The sequence below is a fragment of the Mauremys mutica genome, chromosome 10 (assembly GCF_020497125.1).
Source record: "Mauremys mutica isolate MM-2020 ecotype Southern chromosome 10, ASM2049712v1, whole genome shotgun sequence".
Taxonomy (NCBI): domain Eukaryota; kingdom Metazoa; phylum Chordata; order Testudines; family Geoemydidae; genus Mauremys; species Mauremys mutica.
Window position 1 is genome coordinate 20,884,113 of NC_059081.1, and position 18,066 is coordinate 20,902,178.

Here is an 18,066-nt window from a genome sequence, read left to right on the forward strand (position 1 = left end):
ACATCACATTGAGATGAGTGGGCCACTTTACAACTCTCAGAGCATCCTCTATTTTTAGGATTATTCTGTGCTGGGGATCTGCAAAGCAGTTGCTGATGATTAATTTCATACAATATTATAGCAGAGCACAAGCTCCGCTATAGTTGAGATTGTTTGCTTGTTGTTGTAGCTTCTTGGTCCTGTGCTATTAGAAGGACAAGGTGGGTGAAATAATATCTTTTATTGGATCAACTTCTGTTGGTGAAAGAGACAAGATTTTGAGCTACATAGAGCTCTTCTTCAGGGCTGGGAATTTCCAGGGTTTTAATGGGTGACTTCACTTTGAATGGTCTCTTACAATACATTACTACTTATGCTAAAAAATCTGTTCCACCTTGTACTTAGTTGTGACACTCTGAATGCCTTTCCCAGACATGAAGAAGAGCTCTGTGTAGCTCAAAAACTTTACTCTTTCACCAACAGAAGTTGGCCCAATACAAAATATTGCCTCACCTACCTTGTCTCTATAAAATTGAGATTGAAAGTTTTCTGTTTCAAAGCAAGTTTTCCTAAGTGTTCTAAAATCTGCCCTGCTCACTCAGATTGTGTTGACATTTGCTGTGCCTCATGGATGTGTGGGATAGGGTTAATGATCCACCTTTGGGGTAATTTCAGGAAGAGGTTCCTAAAATACACTATCATGAAAACAAAACAAAACAGCTTTTTTAAAAAAGTTCACAGATTCTACCACTTTTTCCTGGTTTCTGATGTGCTAATAGCTTAGTGCGATGGGAAAGGGAGGATGAGCTGGAAATGTTAGAGGGGAAAGAATGGATGAAAGGAGAAAAGACACACCTGTCTTGTCTCATGTGCTTAAAGTTACTATAATCACCATTTAATAGAACTATCATGGTTCAGGGCTATCAACCACACCTGAGATTCCTCCATGGCCCTGTCAGGAACTGCATACTCCAAACATGTCAAAACACAATAATTATCCCCATTCCACTATAACAATGTGGACCTGAGGGTAGGGGGAGGGGCATGACACTAAGAACTTTAGAAACCATTTATTATTATCATTACCTGTCCACAGTAGTGTCTCAGCAGCAAACCTACATGATAACTATAAGCACCTACATTACCACTGACTCCTTCCCAGAGCATTTCTCTTTTGAGGGGGAAATTCACTGACAAAATCTTTATTAACTCAGAATTTAGGTTGCTAAATGGTATTTTGTGTCCTTCCAGAAGGTCAAATTCAGCAAAACTCAAACATCTGAAAATCAAGAAATAAAAAGTTGCAGTACATGTCCACACAGCTTTATATCTGCCCCCTTTGAATGATGCTCCAACACACCCATAACATATACACCCCACTCTGACTGTGCACTGTACTGACCAGAAGATACCTACACCTGCCTTACACTCAAACACTTACACTTACTCCACAGAAAGAACACATCTGTTAATTTTTACATCTTCAACTCCTCCAACAGTCCCTTCATCCTTATGCACATGATGCTGTCTAACAATATACTTTCATTATCCTTCATTAAACCTATAGTTTTCTTCCACCTAACTGCTGACAATCCCCATGGCAATAAGACCCCTGTGCCCTGATATTGACATAACCTACCCCATGCAGCACTGAAATGAGGCATATGTGATCTCTCAAAGTGCACATGTACCAGTTTCTTTTGATAAAACACAGAGGGGTCAGGAAAAAGGGCTCACATACCTCTCCTCTGTGGCACAAACATCATACCCCGGGTTTGCCCCATATCACAATCACAGCTCTTTGAAGCAGCTCTAACAAATCCCTCCACCTTTCAATACAGCTACAATGAACAAAATGAATGTAGGCTTAGCTGCTGTGCATGCAGATAATTCCCAGTGGCTGTTGCTACCTCCCAGGGGCAGAGTTAAAGTTGCATGGCCACGTATCTTGACTCTATATCCTGGTTTTCAGAGGTTTGTGTTTTGCTGAACTGACATTGCGAAAGGGTGACTTTAACGCTGTGTTAACAAAGTGTTTTGTGTCAGTGAATATGAATGAAACATCACCAATTTAAGGATCACAATCACATGTATCATTCATACCTGTTCTCATTTCAGTCTTTGACAAATTCTGGCTTAGCATATACAAAGGGAAGATTCCGTCTCCATCTCATGTTAATGTTTAGATATATTTTGTTATGTTCACACTAGAGGTTTCTTGCAGACAGGAAGAAATAGTGAAGGATATTCATGAAGCAGATTGAAAACTATGTACTAAAATCATCATTTCTGTGACTTACATGATACATTCTCTAGTTTATCCTGAGTAAGTGCTAAAACAGCTGTCACACAATTCCATTGTTTCCTTTTATTTCCTGGTGTAGAACACTTTATTTGATTCTGAATATGATTTGCATATCATATCATTATAATTGTTTGTCATTTCTTAATTTCTTTCCTCTTCTTTTTTTTGATATGATTCAGATTTGGAAATACAGTATGTTAGATTATTAAAATTCCATTAAATCCTGGATATACTGTATCTAAGAAACTGATTAAAAAACACAATCATCATCCTAAGAAAGTAGCCAGCATGCACGCTCTTGCAAAATTGAATAGTAAACACAAAATGTACACTGAATTGTATACTGAAGCCTCTGTGTATTTGTTCATTTCAAGTTAATTGTACTCTACATATGCCACTAGCTACAAAACTCAACCGGCTAATTCATTTTCCTTTACAAAGTTAATATAGAAGTCATATTGCAGGATATCACAGCTTTGTCTCATATAGAAAAAAAGGCCCAGATTTTTTAAGATATTTAGGCATTGCTGCGCTCAGTGTTGCGACATCTAACTGATTTATGAGACTAAATCTCATTTTCAAAAGTAATTAAGACACTTAGAGCTAGATTTACAAAGAAACTTAGACGTGGAGACTTGGAGCATCAGCACACATAGCTTTTAGGCACCTAGAAAATCATTGAGTTAGGTGCGTATACAATGAAGGGGAGAGAAGAGTGCCTCAAGAATAGGATTAATAAAATCTATCCATTAGCTGGCTCCTCACATAAAATAGCCAGTTGGAGATGCCAAGAAAAGGGTGATGTGGAGCTTCTTCAATCTGTCCTGCTGAAGCTGTGGAAAAATAATTTTAAAAAATAAGTGGAGCAGAGGGCTTGGATTCCGGGTCTTCTGAATCCTGGGAGAGTTATCTAACCATTAGGCTACAGTGGCTTACTAGGCCCAAAGAACTTTTACTGCAAAAATTTAGACATTGAGCAATTTTAAGTGCCTATAGAGTTCAGGGAGCAGTTGATCAGGGGCTTTGAGAATCCCAATGGGTCCTGATTCTGTGCCTAAAGTGGCAGTTAAGTTGCCAGAGTTCATTTGTGAGTCTCTCTCTTAAGAGTATTCCATGGATAAGAGTATTCCAAGGCTCCTAAGTATCTAAATCCCTTTTGAAAATGAAACAAATGGCTTGTCTTCATTACGAGGCTAAATCAGCACTACAGAAATCAATGCAGCAACATCGCTTTAGCGGGTTTGGTCAATGGGAGAGTGCTCTCCCGTCAACTTCAGTACTCCACCTCAATGAGAGGAGGAAGCTATGTTGATGGGAGAGCATCTCCTGTCGACATAGTGTGGTGTAGACACCACTTTAAGTCTATGTAAGTTACGTTATCTTAAGTTATGTCATTTACGTAACTTAACTAGCATAATTTAGATCAACTTACAGCATTAGTGTTGACAAGGCCATAGTCTCCTAAATCAGATGTTGCAACACTGAACGCAGTAGTGCCTCAATATCTTTAAAATTCTGGGCTAAATACCATAATTTGGATTTTTAAAAAAATCTGGACACCCAGAAAAAAAGAGTTAACTAACTGAGAAAATGAAGAAGTATTAAGGTAAAAAATATTTTATTTTGGAAAGATGAATATATAAGAATTAATAGAGTGCAGTTAGTTCATGTTACCATGTGATACTTGCTGCTACATATTTATTTTAATAAATTTTATATATATATATATATATATATATATATAAATTCTTAAAATAAGAACATGAAACGTTTCTATTCTGATAGTAAAAACAATCCCTTTAATCTGAAAGCATTGACTCTCCTGATCTCAATACTGGTAACAATTACTGAAAGTCTCAACTGCAGACTTCAGGCAAATATAAAATCTAGGAGGACATCACAGTGAAAATATGAACAAATATTCTTATTCTCATCATAAAATACCTCCTATAGTTCTCTAAAGGAAAGACAATATCTGTATTCCATTAGCATTGATTTATACAAAAGATCTCAGTTATAACCAAGTCAGTGAAATTATACATTAAACATCTTTTTAAGACGAGTTAAAATACACAAAGATCTTTTTTTCCTCGGTTGATTTCCACAGCACACACATTTTAATATGTAAATATTATTCAGATGTTGAACCTATTTTAGCAAATTGCCAGTGGAAACATATTAATATTGTGATGTATTTATGCTGTGACAAAAACTCTGAAATTCAGCTGATACATCATTTATTATTCAATGTTGGTAATTAAATGCCAACTATGAAACCACCTATTTTATATGTATGTATAAACATAAACAAAAAAAATCCACACTGAACATATGATCAACTATTTAAATCAATTAAACAAAATTAGAACAATTTTTACATAGATAGGTATTTGGAGGACTCTGAGGGGTTGGGCAGATATCTCTATACATACCAACATAAATCAAGTGTATTAAAACACACCTATTTTCACATAGCTAAAACCAATAATACTGATTTATATGAACTCAACTGGAGACAGAGGGGTGCACACAGGGAGAATTTTATAAATCTTTCAAAAACCTTCCAGTGGGCTATTTGCTATGCTGGGGTGTGTTGTGTTCTCTCTCTCTGTTTTTTCACGTGAAAAAATTCAAAATATCTTTTTTGTTCTGAAGCAGAACAGAAAAGAAAAAAAAACAACCCCCCCCCCACAAAAAACCAGAAGTCTTGGTTTTTCCCTCAGGGCAGGAAAATCATTCTAGTCATCAGGAGAGTCCAGCCTTAGTCATCTATTCTAGTGTCACCTCCAAGCTCCCTTGATTTTTTCAGTTTTCAGCTTTTCTAGTTAGATGTCCTGCTTCTGTTAAATATATTTACGTTTTAAATTCCTAAGATTATATAAGACTTACATAACTGGACCTTAAGTTCAACTTTGGGGGGGCTCATGGAGAAGGGTGATGGGGCCATGAACATAAAGGGACTCAGTTTGCCCCTGGGGGAGGACAGGAGAAGTCTCTGTCTTCCCTAGAGCAAAGGGATAATGCCTGCCTCTAGCCTTCACACAGGAATTGCAGGGAGGATTGAAGTCTCCTTGCACACTCCTCACTGCTATACTCAGATCAGTGACAATAAGGCTCACCGGTTTTATTGTCACCATTTCGCATTGAGAACTCATTTCTAATTTGCTGTCCACTGTCAATCCAAGCTCCTATGCAATTGTCACAGTATTGCTTTAAGAACTTCTCTCCCATTTAAAAATATCCATATTTTGAATAGATCTCTCTCACAGGTATTCCATGTTTTAGTTTGAACTGAATCATACATAACTATTTCTGACCACATTTCTAACCTTCCTAGACATTTTCTTTTAGACTTTACATTTTTTTGCAGTACTCCCCTCCCCAGGCAAAAGAGAAAATGCTTATATCTACTAGAGGAGGAAAATGTGTTAGAGCAAGAGAAACAACTCTTAAATCCTTATTTCCCCTATTCAGAGTCTACTATGCAGTAAGAGCCAACAGACAGGAAAAAAAATGTATGTAATACATATTTGTTTGTTTTGCTGGATTTTTTTAAGAATAACCAATTTTAACACTAAGATAAGTAGTTTAATTATTTATAAGCTTGTTGGGAAGCACTGTGCAGAAGAGAAAGATATGGAGACAAGCTCCTAAGCAGCTTTATCTGTTAGGGAGAGAGGAAAGAATTGTTATTAGGGGCAAGGCTATTTAGAACCTCAGCCCCCCCCTCTTCTCCAGAGTACTTTTTGACACCACTCAAAAGGATTCTATTAGTGTCTACCTAGGCATGCGACTCCCTGCAGACATATTTATTAAGGTAAACACAACACTTTAGGCTTAAGTAAAAAAAATAATTAAGTGGTAGTTTAAAATCTTTTTTTTATTTTTATCTTCGCATTAGGTGTTGGGTTTTTGGGGGGAAAAACGAAGGATAGCAGTATAAATTTGGAATGTAGATGTGAAATAATACTATTTGAATAAAATAAAAAAATACAAAGCTTTAAAATGTATACAGAATGTTGAATCATTTAGAAATATATATCTTTACAGTAAGAGACCTTAAATTCAGACTTCAATAACCTCTGAAACCACTTAGCTAAAATTTATATGTATGTGCTAGTACAGCAGTAACTTTTCCAAGCATTTTGCACATCATTATTAATTTGTAGCCAATCAATATATAAAGAATAAGAAATATAGTACCCCAGCACTTACCCATGATGGTTAAAGCAGTGGCTTTTGTTAATTCTTCTTTCATTGACTCTATTATTTCTAAATTACTACCATCCAGGTTGCATCTATTTATGGTTCCATTTCCTGAACTGATCCAATAAAGCTTGTTCTCCAGATAATCTATCGATAGACCTGTAATTAATGTATACAATTAAAACATAATTGTGGCGTCTTAACATGTAATCTTCATTCAGGGTTAGGCTATTTTTATCAAAGAAAAGCAAATTCAAAGATTTTGAGCCAGTAACAAAGAGATCTAAATGTAAAATGTTCTTTTGTTTTAATGTACGTTACAATAATAAAGATGAAAGCACAATAAAATAGACAATTTACAGTGAAAAATAGCTTGCTTTTTAAAATAGATTTAATTCTATTCAAATTTCCCCCTCACAAACATAAATTAATTTATGACTGACTGACAGAAGGACATTTTGTGGCAGTGACCGACTAGCTGGATGAGCTCAGGTCCTAGGAGAGGTCATTAACTACCAATAAATGCCCCAATAAACAGCTCTGAGCACTTAGTACAACTGAAACTGAGCAATAAATAGTAATTGGGAATGTTTAGTTTAACAATGGATTGCTTGGAAATGCCCAAAAATACAAAATAGGGAAAACATTGTAATCATTTGTGTATTCAAAACTGGAAGAGAAATTACATTTTTTTAGGGCTGTTGATTAATCGCAGTTAACTCATGCGATTAACTAAAAAAAATAATTACAATTAATCACAGTTTTAATCACCCTGTTAAACAAGAGAATACCAATTGAAATATATTAAATATTTTGGATGTTTTCTTCATGTTCATATATATTGAATTCTGTGTTTTAATTGAAATCAAAGTGCATATTATTTTTTATTACAAATATTTGCACTGTAAAAACAATAAAAAAAAGAAATAGTATTTTTCACTTCATCTCATTCAAGGATTGTAGTGCAATTTCTTGGTCCTAAAAGTGCAACTTAGAATGTAGATTTTCTTTTTAGTTACATAACTGCATTCCATAAAAAACGATGTAAAACTTCAGAACTACTTCTTGTTCAACCAATCGCTAAGACAAACAAGTTTGTTTGCATTTACCAGAGATAATGCTGCCCTCTTCTTATTTACAATGTCACCAGAAAGTGAGAACAGGCATGTAGCATGGCACTTTTGTTGCTGACATTGCAAGGTATTTACGTGCCAGATATGCTAAATATTCATATGCCCCTTCATGTTCAGCCACCACTCCAGAGAACATGCTTCCATGCTGATGATGCTTGTTAAAAAAATAATGTGTTAATTAAATTTGTGACTGAACTCCTTGGGGGAGAATTCTATGTCCCTGCTCTGTTTTACCCACATTCTGTCATATATTTCATGTTATAGCAGTTTTGGATGATGACCCAGCACATATTGTTCACTTAAAGAACACTTTAACTGCAGATTTCAGAAAATGCAAAGAAGGTACCAATGTGAGATTTCTAAAGATAGATACAGCACTTGACACAAGGTTTAAGAATTTGAAGTGACTTCCAAAATCTGAGAGGGACGAGGTGTGGAGCATGCTTTCAGAAATCTTAAAAGAGCAACATTACGATGTAGAAACTACAGAACCCAAACCATCAAAAAAGAAAATCAACCTTCTGCTGGTGGCATATGACTCAGATAATGAAAATGAACATGCGTCGGTCCACAATGCTTTGGACTGTTATACAGCAGAACCAGTCATCAGCATGGACACATATCCCCTAGAATGGTGATTGAAGCATGAAGGTACATATGAATCTTTAGCGCATCTGGCATGTAAATATCTTGCGACGATGGCTACAACAGTGCCATGAGAACATCTATGCTCACTTTCAGGTGATATTGTAAACAAGAAGCGGGCAGCATTATCTCCTGCAAATGTAAACAAGCTTGTTTGAGTGATTGGCTGCACAAGAAGTAGGACTGAGTGGACTTATTGGGTCTAAAATTTTACGTTGTTTTAGTTTTGAATGCAGTTTTTTGTAAATAATTGTACATTTGTAAGTTCAACTTTCATGATAAAGAGATTGCACTACAGTACTTGTAGTAGGTGAATTGAAAAACACTTTCTTTTATTTCTTTTACACTGCAAATACTTTTAATCAAAAATAAATATAAATATAAAGTGTATTTTTGTATTGTGTTGTAATTTAAATCAATATATTTGAAAATGTAGAAAACATCCCAATTTTTTAAAATAAATGGTATTCTATTATTTGTAACAGTGTGATTAATCATGTGATTAATCATGTGATATTTTTCCCCATGTACATATGATATTATGATATATGATATTATATTTACAATTCTGGAGGCCCTTAAAAGACTAGAACTGTAACCAACAAGAAAGCAAAACTTCTTACGAGGTTTATAATACTAATTAAAATTCTACTTCAATGTTAACCAGAATTAGACACTCAAGACAGGATGTACAAAAACACTTGCAAAATGTTATATTGAACAGATGAAGTAAATAAAATGCTTGCCAGACCTAATCATATCATGGAAATAGAGAAAAAAATATGGCAAAGTGAAAAATATGAGATGATAGTCAAGGAGAAGACTGTTTCCAATCTTATAGTAATTGCAGCACATCTCCACGATGGATAGTTGACTTAAAAGAAAGAGCAGAGCAACTGTGAAAATCATTCCCTGGGTCTTTGATGCATTTTGATGTGAAAATATATGCTAAAATGTTGGCGAACAGAACAGGAATTGGAGGGTATGGTTTGATAAAGAGACCAACAATATGAGGGCAGGGGTGAGGGGTAGAACACCTCACAGGTAGCAGAAATAAGATGGTCCTGCAATAGCAGTTTCTATTGACTCTCAGAAAGTTAGTTTTCAGTATAATCAAATGGAAATATGATTTTCAGTATAATCAAATGGAAATATGTTTGTCTCCCAGGATAAACTAATTTAATTGATATGTACATTATCTGATGTTCTCAGTGTGGTTGTGGAAATTAATGCTAATCGTCTGGTGAGACTGTTCCTTGCTTGAGGACTAGACAGGATTCTCTGGCCTGCTCCACTTTGGTTGCACCCACAGCGAGTGTCAGCATAACCAGTTCTTATACCTCTCTCCTCACTGCTTCCAGCATTTAGTGTGACAAAGGGGAGTGGCCAGAGTTCAATGTGCTCCAAGTTTTCTCAGTTAAGAGATTCACCCTGAAGTTCAGTGCTGAACTGAAACATTGGATCAGAGTGTCATGAGTGGCTCCTGAAAGTTCCACCTTCTCGAATGCAACCAGCAGAAGCACCTTCTATCTTTTGGCCATCAAATCACGGCTACAAAATTTATAGCTATACCTGGAGTACATGGTCTCCAAATTGACAATAAGGCTACTAAAGTAGCCAACCATGCAGATCATGTCTCCCCCACCCCACGATACGTGAACCCATCTCTAACAGTACCACTAGTTTCTGAATTAATAAATTTACTAATTGTTTACCTGGGAAATTTAAGACTTAGCATATAAAACTGACTTCATAATTTTCTTCAGTTTAATTACAATCAAGGCTTGCACTGACAAAATACTCCAAATGCCAACAGACTGCTGTCCATGTACTATAGCTCAAGAACTGTTGTTGTATATGGTTGCACCCCTACATCATGCCTTCCAAATGATATAAGACATGTAATACATGTAGAAAATGTATTTGGAGGGAAAAATATGCAAGTAATATCTGTTTATGTTATCACTGGTGTGGCCTTAATTTCTCAAGTCTCACAAATTTATAATTGGACTGTTAATTGGCAATGAATTCTTTCCTGTGAGGGGTGTGTGTGTGTGTGCGCGTGCGCGCAGGTCAGGGTGGCATCTGAAATCTCCACATTACTAACTGAAGGTAAATGAAATAATATCTAAACAATGTAACAGTCTAAAAGTCCACAGAACTTCCCCATTTGGGTTCATTTTCCAAATAAATCCTCAGTATAGAAAGACACACATTATCCTGACTTTCATCCTGATACATGTTTTTGAGAAAATTCAGACCTGATATGTGATAATGCAACAATGTGGTAACCCTTACACATGAATGAAGATAAAATGTATTAGCAATATTACCAGCAATAAGCAATGTATATTTTTAATGTACTCTTTTTTGAAAAGCAAAATCCCAACTACCACTTTTTTCCAATACCTTCAAATACAGTATAGGTTAGGGAAAATAGAACATATGTGATTGAAACCTAGTAAAACAAAACAAATCACACAAAAATTAAAACAAAGGAAAGAAGGCCAGGAGTTTGATTGGATTATATCTTAGTTCTATATAAAAATGTATATTCTGACAGCTTCAGAATACAGTATAAATAGTTGCAATATAAATGTTCAAGAGCCCAGAGGAAAAACAAGAAAAAAGTTTGGGTGGGATTACTGAAACCTCATAATAAGATGGTAAACTACGGTACAATTCAATGAGTTTATTTCACACCCAAAATATAGCAACATGCACATACCCCTGTTGGCAGTATAATAAGGCACAAAGATATCCACTTCAATAAACTAAAAATATGTTCCCATATTTTGTTTACTGAGATACAGGAGAACACTAAAAGTGGGTCAAGTATCCTCACAGATCTTCTACTTGGCTACTATGCTAGCAAACCAGCAAATAATGATTATATGGAAGCCAGGATAGAAATTACAAGGAGTCTGGTGGCACCTTAAAGACTAACAGATTTATTTGGGCATAAACTTTCATAGGTAAAAAAACAACAACACTTCTTCAGATGCATGGAGTGAAAATTACAGATGCAGACATTATATAATGACACATGAAGAGAAGGGAGTTACCTCACAAGTGGACAACCAGTGTTAACAGGACCAATTTGATCAGGGTGGATGTAGTCCACTCCCAACAATAGATGAGGAGGTGTCAATTCCAGGAGAGGCAAAGCTGCTTTTGTAATGAGCCAGCCAATCCCAGTCCCTATTCAAACCCAAATTAATGGTGTTAAATTTGCAAATTAATTTTAGTTCAGCAGTTTCTCTTTGAAGTCTGTTTCTGAAGTTTTTTTGTTGAAGTATAGCTACTTTTAAATCTGTTATAGAAGGTCCAGGAAGATTGAAGTGTTCTCCTACTGGCTTTTGTATGTTACAATTCCTGATGTCCAATTTGTGTCCATTTATTCTTTTATGTAGGGACTGTCCGGTATGGCCAATGTACATGTCAGAAGGGGCATTGCTGGCACATGATGGCACATATAACATTAGTAGACATGCAAGTGAATGAGCCCCTGATGGTGTGGCTGATGTGGTTGGATCCTCTGATGGAGTCGCTAGAGTAGATATGGGGACAGAGTAGGTAACGAGGTTTGCTACAGAGATTAGTTCCTGGGTTAGTGTTTCTGTGGTGTGATGTAGCAACTCCCTTCTCTTCGTGTGTCACTATATAATGCCTGTATCTGTAATTTTCACTCCATGCATCTGAAGAAGTGTTTTTTTACCCATGAAAGCTTATGCTCAAATATATCTGTTAGTCTTTAAGGTGCCACCAGACTCCTTGTTGTTTTTGTGGATACAGACTAACATGGCTACCCCCGATACTTAACAGCATAGAAATTATAAGTGACACTGATCTCTTCCATGAAACAGAAGGTTTGCAGACTACTACTGTAGATTCAAGGACCCTCTAACTAGCCAACTTAGATATTTATACTATACTCATTACCATGTATCAGAGTGTCTAACTCATACCTATTCTCTCCCCCCATAGCTAAAACTGCCAAAGCCAAAGAGTAAGAAGATACCCTGAAGATACTAAAAATGGCTTTTATAGAAGAAAGATGATGCCAGACCAAGCCTAGATCTTGGACAAAGCCTCCGTCAGCCAGAAATTTGCTGAGTTTCTGCAGATGACAGCTCCTGAAGAATCTTCAGGAACACAGACTTGGGTCTATAAACAAGGCTCTGAAAATTGAAATATCCTTTTGGTAAACCCTCTAATGTTCTGCTTAAGGGATTTGGAGTGGCAGTTCTCCTACTCATGTCAATATTAGTTTCCCCATAAAAGTCTCCTGTCAAAAATGCATAGCTAAAGACTTTAGCTCCCTGTCAGAGGCCATTTTCTACCATGGAGCTACTCCAAAACCAATATATACTTCATGTGGGGTGCTCAGAAAGAACTTTGAAGGGCAGGAACAGAACCCAGATCACAAGTCCCAATCTAGAGCCTTTACCGCAAGACCAAATATCCTCTCATAGCTTTCTTTCTCCCGCTCTCCTGCTTTCCTAAGAAAGCATTTAGTCACAGCTTCTCTCACAGTTCAGCCAGAACCTGCAACATTTCACTGTAAGAGTGTGATATGACATTGTGATCACCTCCTGACACCAGAAGTGTCAGTGACACCTCTCTGACAATATTTCCTTGGCTCATCTGGTTTTAGTCCTGTGTTGTATGTTATCTCTTCAGAAATTGTGTCTTCCTGTGCCCATGGAAGGAGTTTAGTGTATTGTAGGAACATGTCAGGTCCCTGCTGATTCTCTTACACCTTCTGTTGATGAAAGGGCTGCATACTATGTCAACACTAAACAGTTATGTTGAATTGTATCCATCTCTTTCTTTCTTTCAGAAGATTCAGAGAGAAGGTTAAGATGATTGTGTTAGTATGTGAAGTGCCACATGATTCCTATTCTATTATCCCTCCTGTTCAATGCCTATATGAAACTACTAGCGGAATATAAGAAGATAATTTGGTGTGTAGTGTTATAAGTATGCTAATGACTCTCAGTTGTGTCTCCATTTCTTTAGATCTAGACAGAACAGTGGTTCGATTTGCACAATCTTCCAGAGATCACATATTGGATGATCCCTCCGATGTTGTGATTCAACTGATATAAAGACAGAGGTAATTGTGATGCGTTGGAGAAACAAGAGTTGCAGGAGATGAGTTAATTTCAGCTTTTTTGCTAGAGGGATTTGCTTTAGTTTTACTACCAACATTCATAATCTGGGGACCTAATGGTTCCTTGGGTGCTTCTGAGTGTTCATAGTGGCCAATATCCCCATCCCACCCGCTTTTAGTTTTGCTCTCTCTTTCTCCATTTTTCTTCTTCAGTAGAATTGGAAGGTATCTGTATTATTTGTAATATTTTCTACATCTGCCATTCCTGATCTATGTTTATCAATTTTCTTCAATATTTCCCTTAAAAAATAAGTCTAATTGATGTCAGAGTGGCTGACCCGTCTTTTTATCTATAACCATTAACCTCCAAAGAGTGTATAGTTGAGTGTTTAAATGTAGACTGCAGACCTTCAGTGCTAGAATGTGAGAAAAGGTCAGGGTCTGAATCTGCTGCACAGTTCTGTCTCACATGGACAGGGCTACAGTGCAGTGGAAATCCCGGAGTGTGCATACACAGCCCACGAAGTGCATAGGTCTGACAGAGGAGCGAGTGCTAGATGATTGCTAGAGAGATGTGCAGATTCAGCACATTTCTCAGGTAACCTTTGTTCCAGCTGCAAATTAAAACTGTTGTCCTCAGCAGAATAACCCAAGGAGGAAGGGAAGTAAATGCTTCCTGCTCTTCTTTGGGGTTGAATTCCCCCCTCCGGTATGGCTGTACCCACAAATAAATACAAAACTTGACTTTTTACAATGACACCCCCCCACATACACACTTAATGTGTGGTGTACCATAAAATTGAATGTGTGGTGTACCACAAAACTCTCTCAAAGGAAAATGCTTTCATTTGGAAAGGAGAATATTTTGTATTTCTGCATGTGTGAATAATCCCTATTAAAAAGGATACTCTTTAGCAATCTTTACAGCAACTTTCTTAGGTAAGATGATTCTGGAGAGCTAGTAAACAGGAAATAATGGAGAACATTTGTTATCTAATTTAAAAGCAATTTTATGTATGAAAACCAACCATATGGATCAATTTAATTATGCCTCCATCCTGGTGAAATATTGTTTGGAAGAATGTTAGTCATTCCTCCACCAATCTGCACTTCCATGCAACTTGAACCCACCACCCATTAGGCAATACATTCAAGAAGTTTTTTGTAAATAACCTTCCCTTCCCTCTCCTCCCCCCACAACGGTAATCCATTCATACATGAGTTTATCATTCTCTAGACAGTCTGTCCTCTCAACATTCTAATGATGGCCTTAATGGTTGTATCCATAAACAACTGATTGAAATTAAAATTAGAATAAATTAATAATTACAGCAGGTGGCAAAATTGGAGAGGGGAGTTCTATACTGGATAACAGGCTGACAAATACAAGTTTGATTTTAATATACTTGGAGATATATTTGCCTACTGTGAATTTTGATTTAAATATGAAAATAGCTCCAATTAGTGAATTAAAATCCAAGTGTAAACAGCCCTGAGTACTAAGTACGACTGAAACTGAGCAATAAATAATAATTGGGAATGTTTAGTTTAACAATGGATTGCTTGGAATGCTGCTTTCCACTTAAAAGAAACAAAGTTATTCAGCCAAAACTGCCTGAAGGCTTCAATTACTCACTCTGAAGCAGCACAAACTCATAAAATGCAAGTTTACTGTTTTGATAAGATCATGATAAACTTCTATTTCCAGAATGTTGCACACACAGATTAGAAGACAAGCCAGCAACATAGGCCAGTCTATTACTGAGTCTTCTTTTCACCAAATAAAAATAACTCCAGTGAATCTGTCACATAAAATATGTTCAAATAGTAACAGAAAGAATCAGAAAAAACAAAAGAATATTTCTGAGCATTGCTGCAATTCAGAGTTCCATTCAGGATGTTACAAAGGCTTTTCTCTGGCTTAACCAAAAGTTTCAGAACTCTTGTAAGAAAGCCCAGTTTTGGAAATTAATTTTAAAATTAATTCTCATTTTAATTGCTCAATGGCTACTAGCCAGGAGGGGAAGGGATGGTGTCCCTAGCCTCTGTTTGCCAGCAGCTGGGAATGGGCGACAAGGAATGGATCACCTGATGATTACCTGTTCTGTTCATTTCCTCTGGGGCATCTGGCACTGGCCACTATTGGAAGACAGGATACTGGGCTAGATGGACCCTAGGTCTAACCCAATATGGCCATTCTTATGTTCCTTATGCTAATTCTTTACTTCTTGGAACAAGTCATTCTAGAGCACTGTAATGGGGCCCCTCACCCATGGTGTACGCCACAGTGGTCCCATGCAGTGCTGCAATTAAGTTTCTGCCTGAGTTTCCCCTACTGGGTGTTCAGTACATCCAATAAGGCTTATGTATACTGAATAGTTTCCCTTTAGGGATCTAGTTTATATAATCTAAAGGCAAAGAATTACATGAATAGGCCTCCACCCCGGCATCCTCGCTGGAGGCAGGGAGTTACCCATAGTCTATTAACCCCACTTATGTCCAGGTCTCATACAAGTGAGGCCTCGTTGACCCAGAACCCTCTTCTGGAGTCAAGGCTTCTGTCATTAGCTAGGAAAGGGTCTCTCCTCTTTAGTCATGGTCCCCACAGGGGTCAAACAGTGATGACACTTTCTCAGAACAGCACATAATTCCTTTGATCTGGGGCTCACATGCTACCTAGTGAAGTCCTTTCATGGTTTTGCTGAGGGTTGGCATTCATAGCTCTTCCCTTTCAAAGCCTCCCCACCAAGGATCATTCTTCCTTCGCTTCCTTTCCTGGTGAGCTCCCTGAGAAGTCCTCTCTTTGGAAACTTTGTCTTTCTGTATTCTGGGAACTGTTCCTCTGCTCAGGAAGCTCTTTTCTCTAGAAGATCCCACTGGGACTAGATTCCTAGCTAGCTTGCCTGCAGAATTCTTTTCCCAGGTACCTTCTCCCTGTGTTCTCTCCTGCCTGAGGCCACATCACCTGTTATAAGACCAAGCTGTTCCTTAACTAATTAACTACTGCCCAGCTACACAGGCAATCAGTTATTCCCAGGTGGATCTGGGCTGGTTCATTTTCTTTAGCAGAGTTTGTCACCAGCAGACTGACAGCATGACTGCCAGCTAACCTGTAACAAGCACACAAGAGAATACTAGCTAGTACTAAGTAATACTCAGGAGTTGGTTCAAGAAGTAACTATAGTTGAGCCAGTGAATAATAGTGAACCTAAATAATTAAGCTCAACATCCTAGAGAGAGAAAAATGCAAAATAATTAGCGTAGTAAGATGAACTTTTGAAAGAGGGATTTTTTTTAAAATGAGGATGCTAGACAAAGATTCTGAAGTCAAAAATAAATAAATTGTAATTTTCTGCTTGGTTCCACCCTCATTTCCACAAAGGCATTACTTGAATGTGTGGCAAGTTTCATCCCCAACTCAGCTATATTATTCTGCTCAGCCACTCCTCCTCTTACTGTCAATTTACAGTTGCTCTGTTGAGGCCCTTCCTGTCTCTAGTTGTATAAGCTTGGCTTCCTTTGCTCCACTCCCATTCAGCTAGCACCACTGGTTCTCTCTTGCAATTTAAAATGCTGATGCAACTGACACCATTCAGCCCACTCCCAATATTCCATATTGTCTTTCTCCAGTGAACATGAAACCTGAAACTTTTACTCGCCTGAAACTCCTGAGAAACAAACTTTCCAAAGTTTATTTAAACCCATTTCTATTTGAAGTGCATATGCACAGATTCTATACTTTTCTATGAAGTATTAAAATAACTCAGATTGCTTCACAACATAATATTTAAAAACATCACAAGGAACTTCACAACTCTTTAAAAATACAAGGAAATTGCATTTTATGTTGATTTTTTTGTATTTTTTTTCCTCATTTACCAAGACCTATGTTGTTCTTGTCTTCTCTCTTCACAACCTTCTCCTGATTTGCAAGAAACATTCCACTACTGTAAAAAGTACATTATCGAGAGTATGACAGCAAACCCTATATTAAAGTTGCCTAACACTTTCTACCTTAAAAAGGTTCTTGAGACCTCTTTTTACTCTGAAATTTTGTAAGGGGACAACTCCTAGGATTGGAGGAGTGTCTTTCTCTGGCCCTGTAAAAATCCACAAGATTTGGCAGTTCTAAGATGGTTAAAATCACCGTTTTGCTCCTGTGACTTTGGCAGTACAGCTTGTTTTTGGTAGCATGCTATAAACCCTCCACATTCTATAACACTGCACACATGCTCAATGACCTTATTCTTCCAATGTTATATTTGTATATAATTTTTATTTTAAGTTATGTTTCCCTCTTTTGTTATACCTTGTTTTCCTGCTGTGATGGTCTTATACTAACACATTCAATTATAGTTTAATTACTAGCACAATCCTACATGCCCATCGATAACACAGAGTTTATTTATTCATTCTAGATGAATCTGTTAAGTATCTATTATTGTTAGGTTACTAATAGTAATAACCCTCCAAATATTTTTAAGAAAAAGTTTCCCACAATAGCTCACCCAGGACCTTATTATTTAACTAAGCACTGACATCAGCAGTGGTTCTCAAACAGGAGTATGCATATCACTGGAGGTACCAGAGACTTTGCAGGGGGTACAACTGATTATCTAGATATTTGTTTAGTTTTAGAACAGGCTACATAAAAAGCACTAGCGAAGTTATTACAAACTAAA

The 18,066-nt window shown here is 37.0% G+C and overlaps 1 protein-coding gene across 1 annotated transcript in view; it reads right to left on the minus strand.

Annotated features, from left to right (window-relative positions):
- LRP1B (LDL receptor related protein 1B) overlaps positions 1 to 18,066 on the minus strand; it is a 1,288,869-nt gene that overhangs the window by 390,081 nt on the left and 880,722 nt on the right. Inside the window, exon 34 of the mRNA XM_045032831.1 lies at positions 6,500 to 6,649. Coding sequence (XP_044888766.1) covers positions 6,500 to 6,649 — 150 coding nt within the window. The remainder of the gene's footprint in view (positions 1 to 6,499; positions 6,650 to 18,066) is intronic.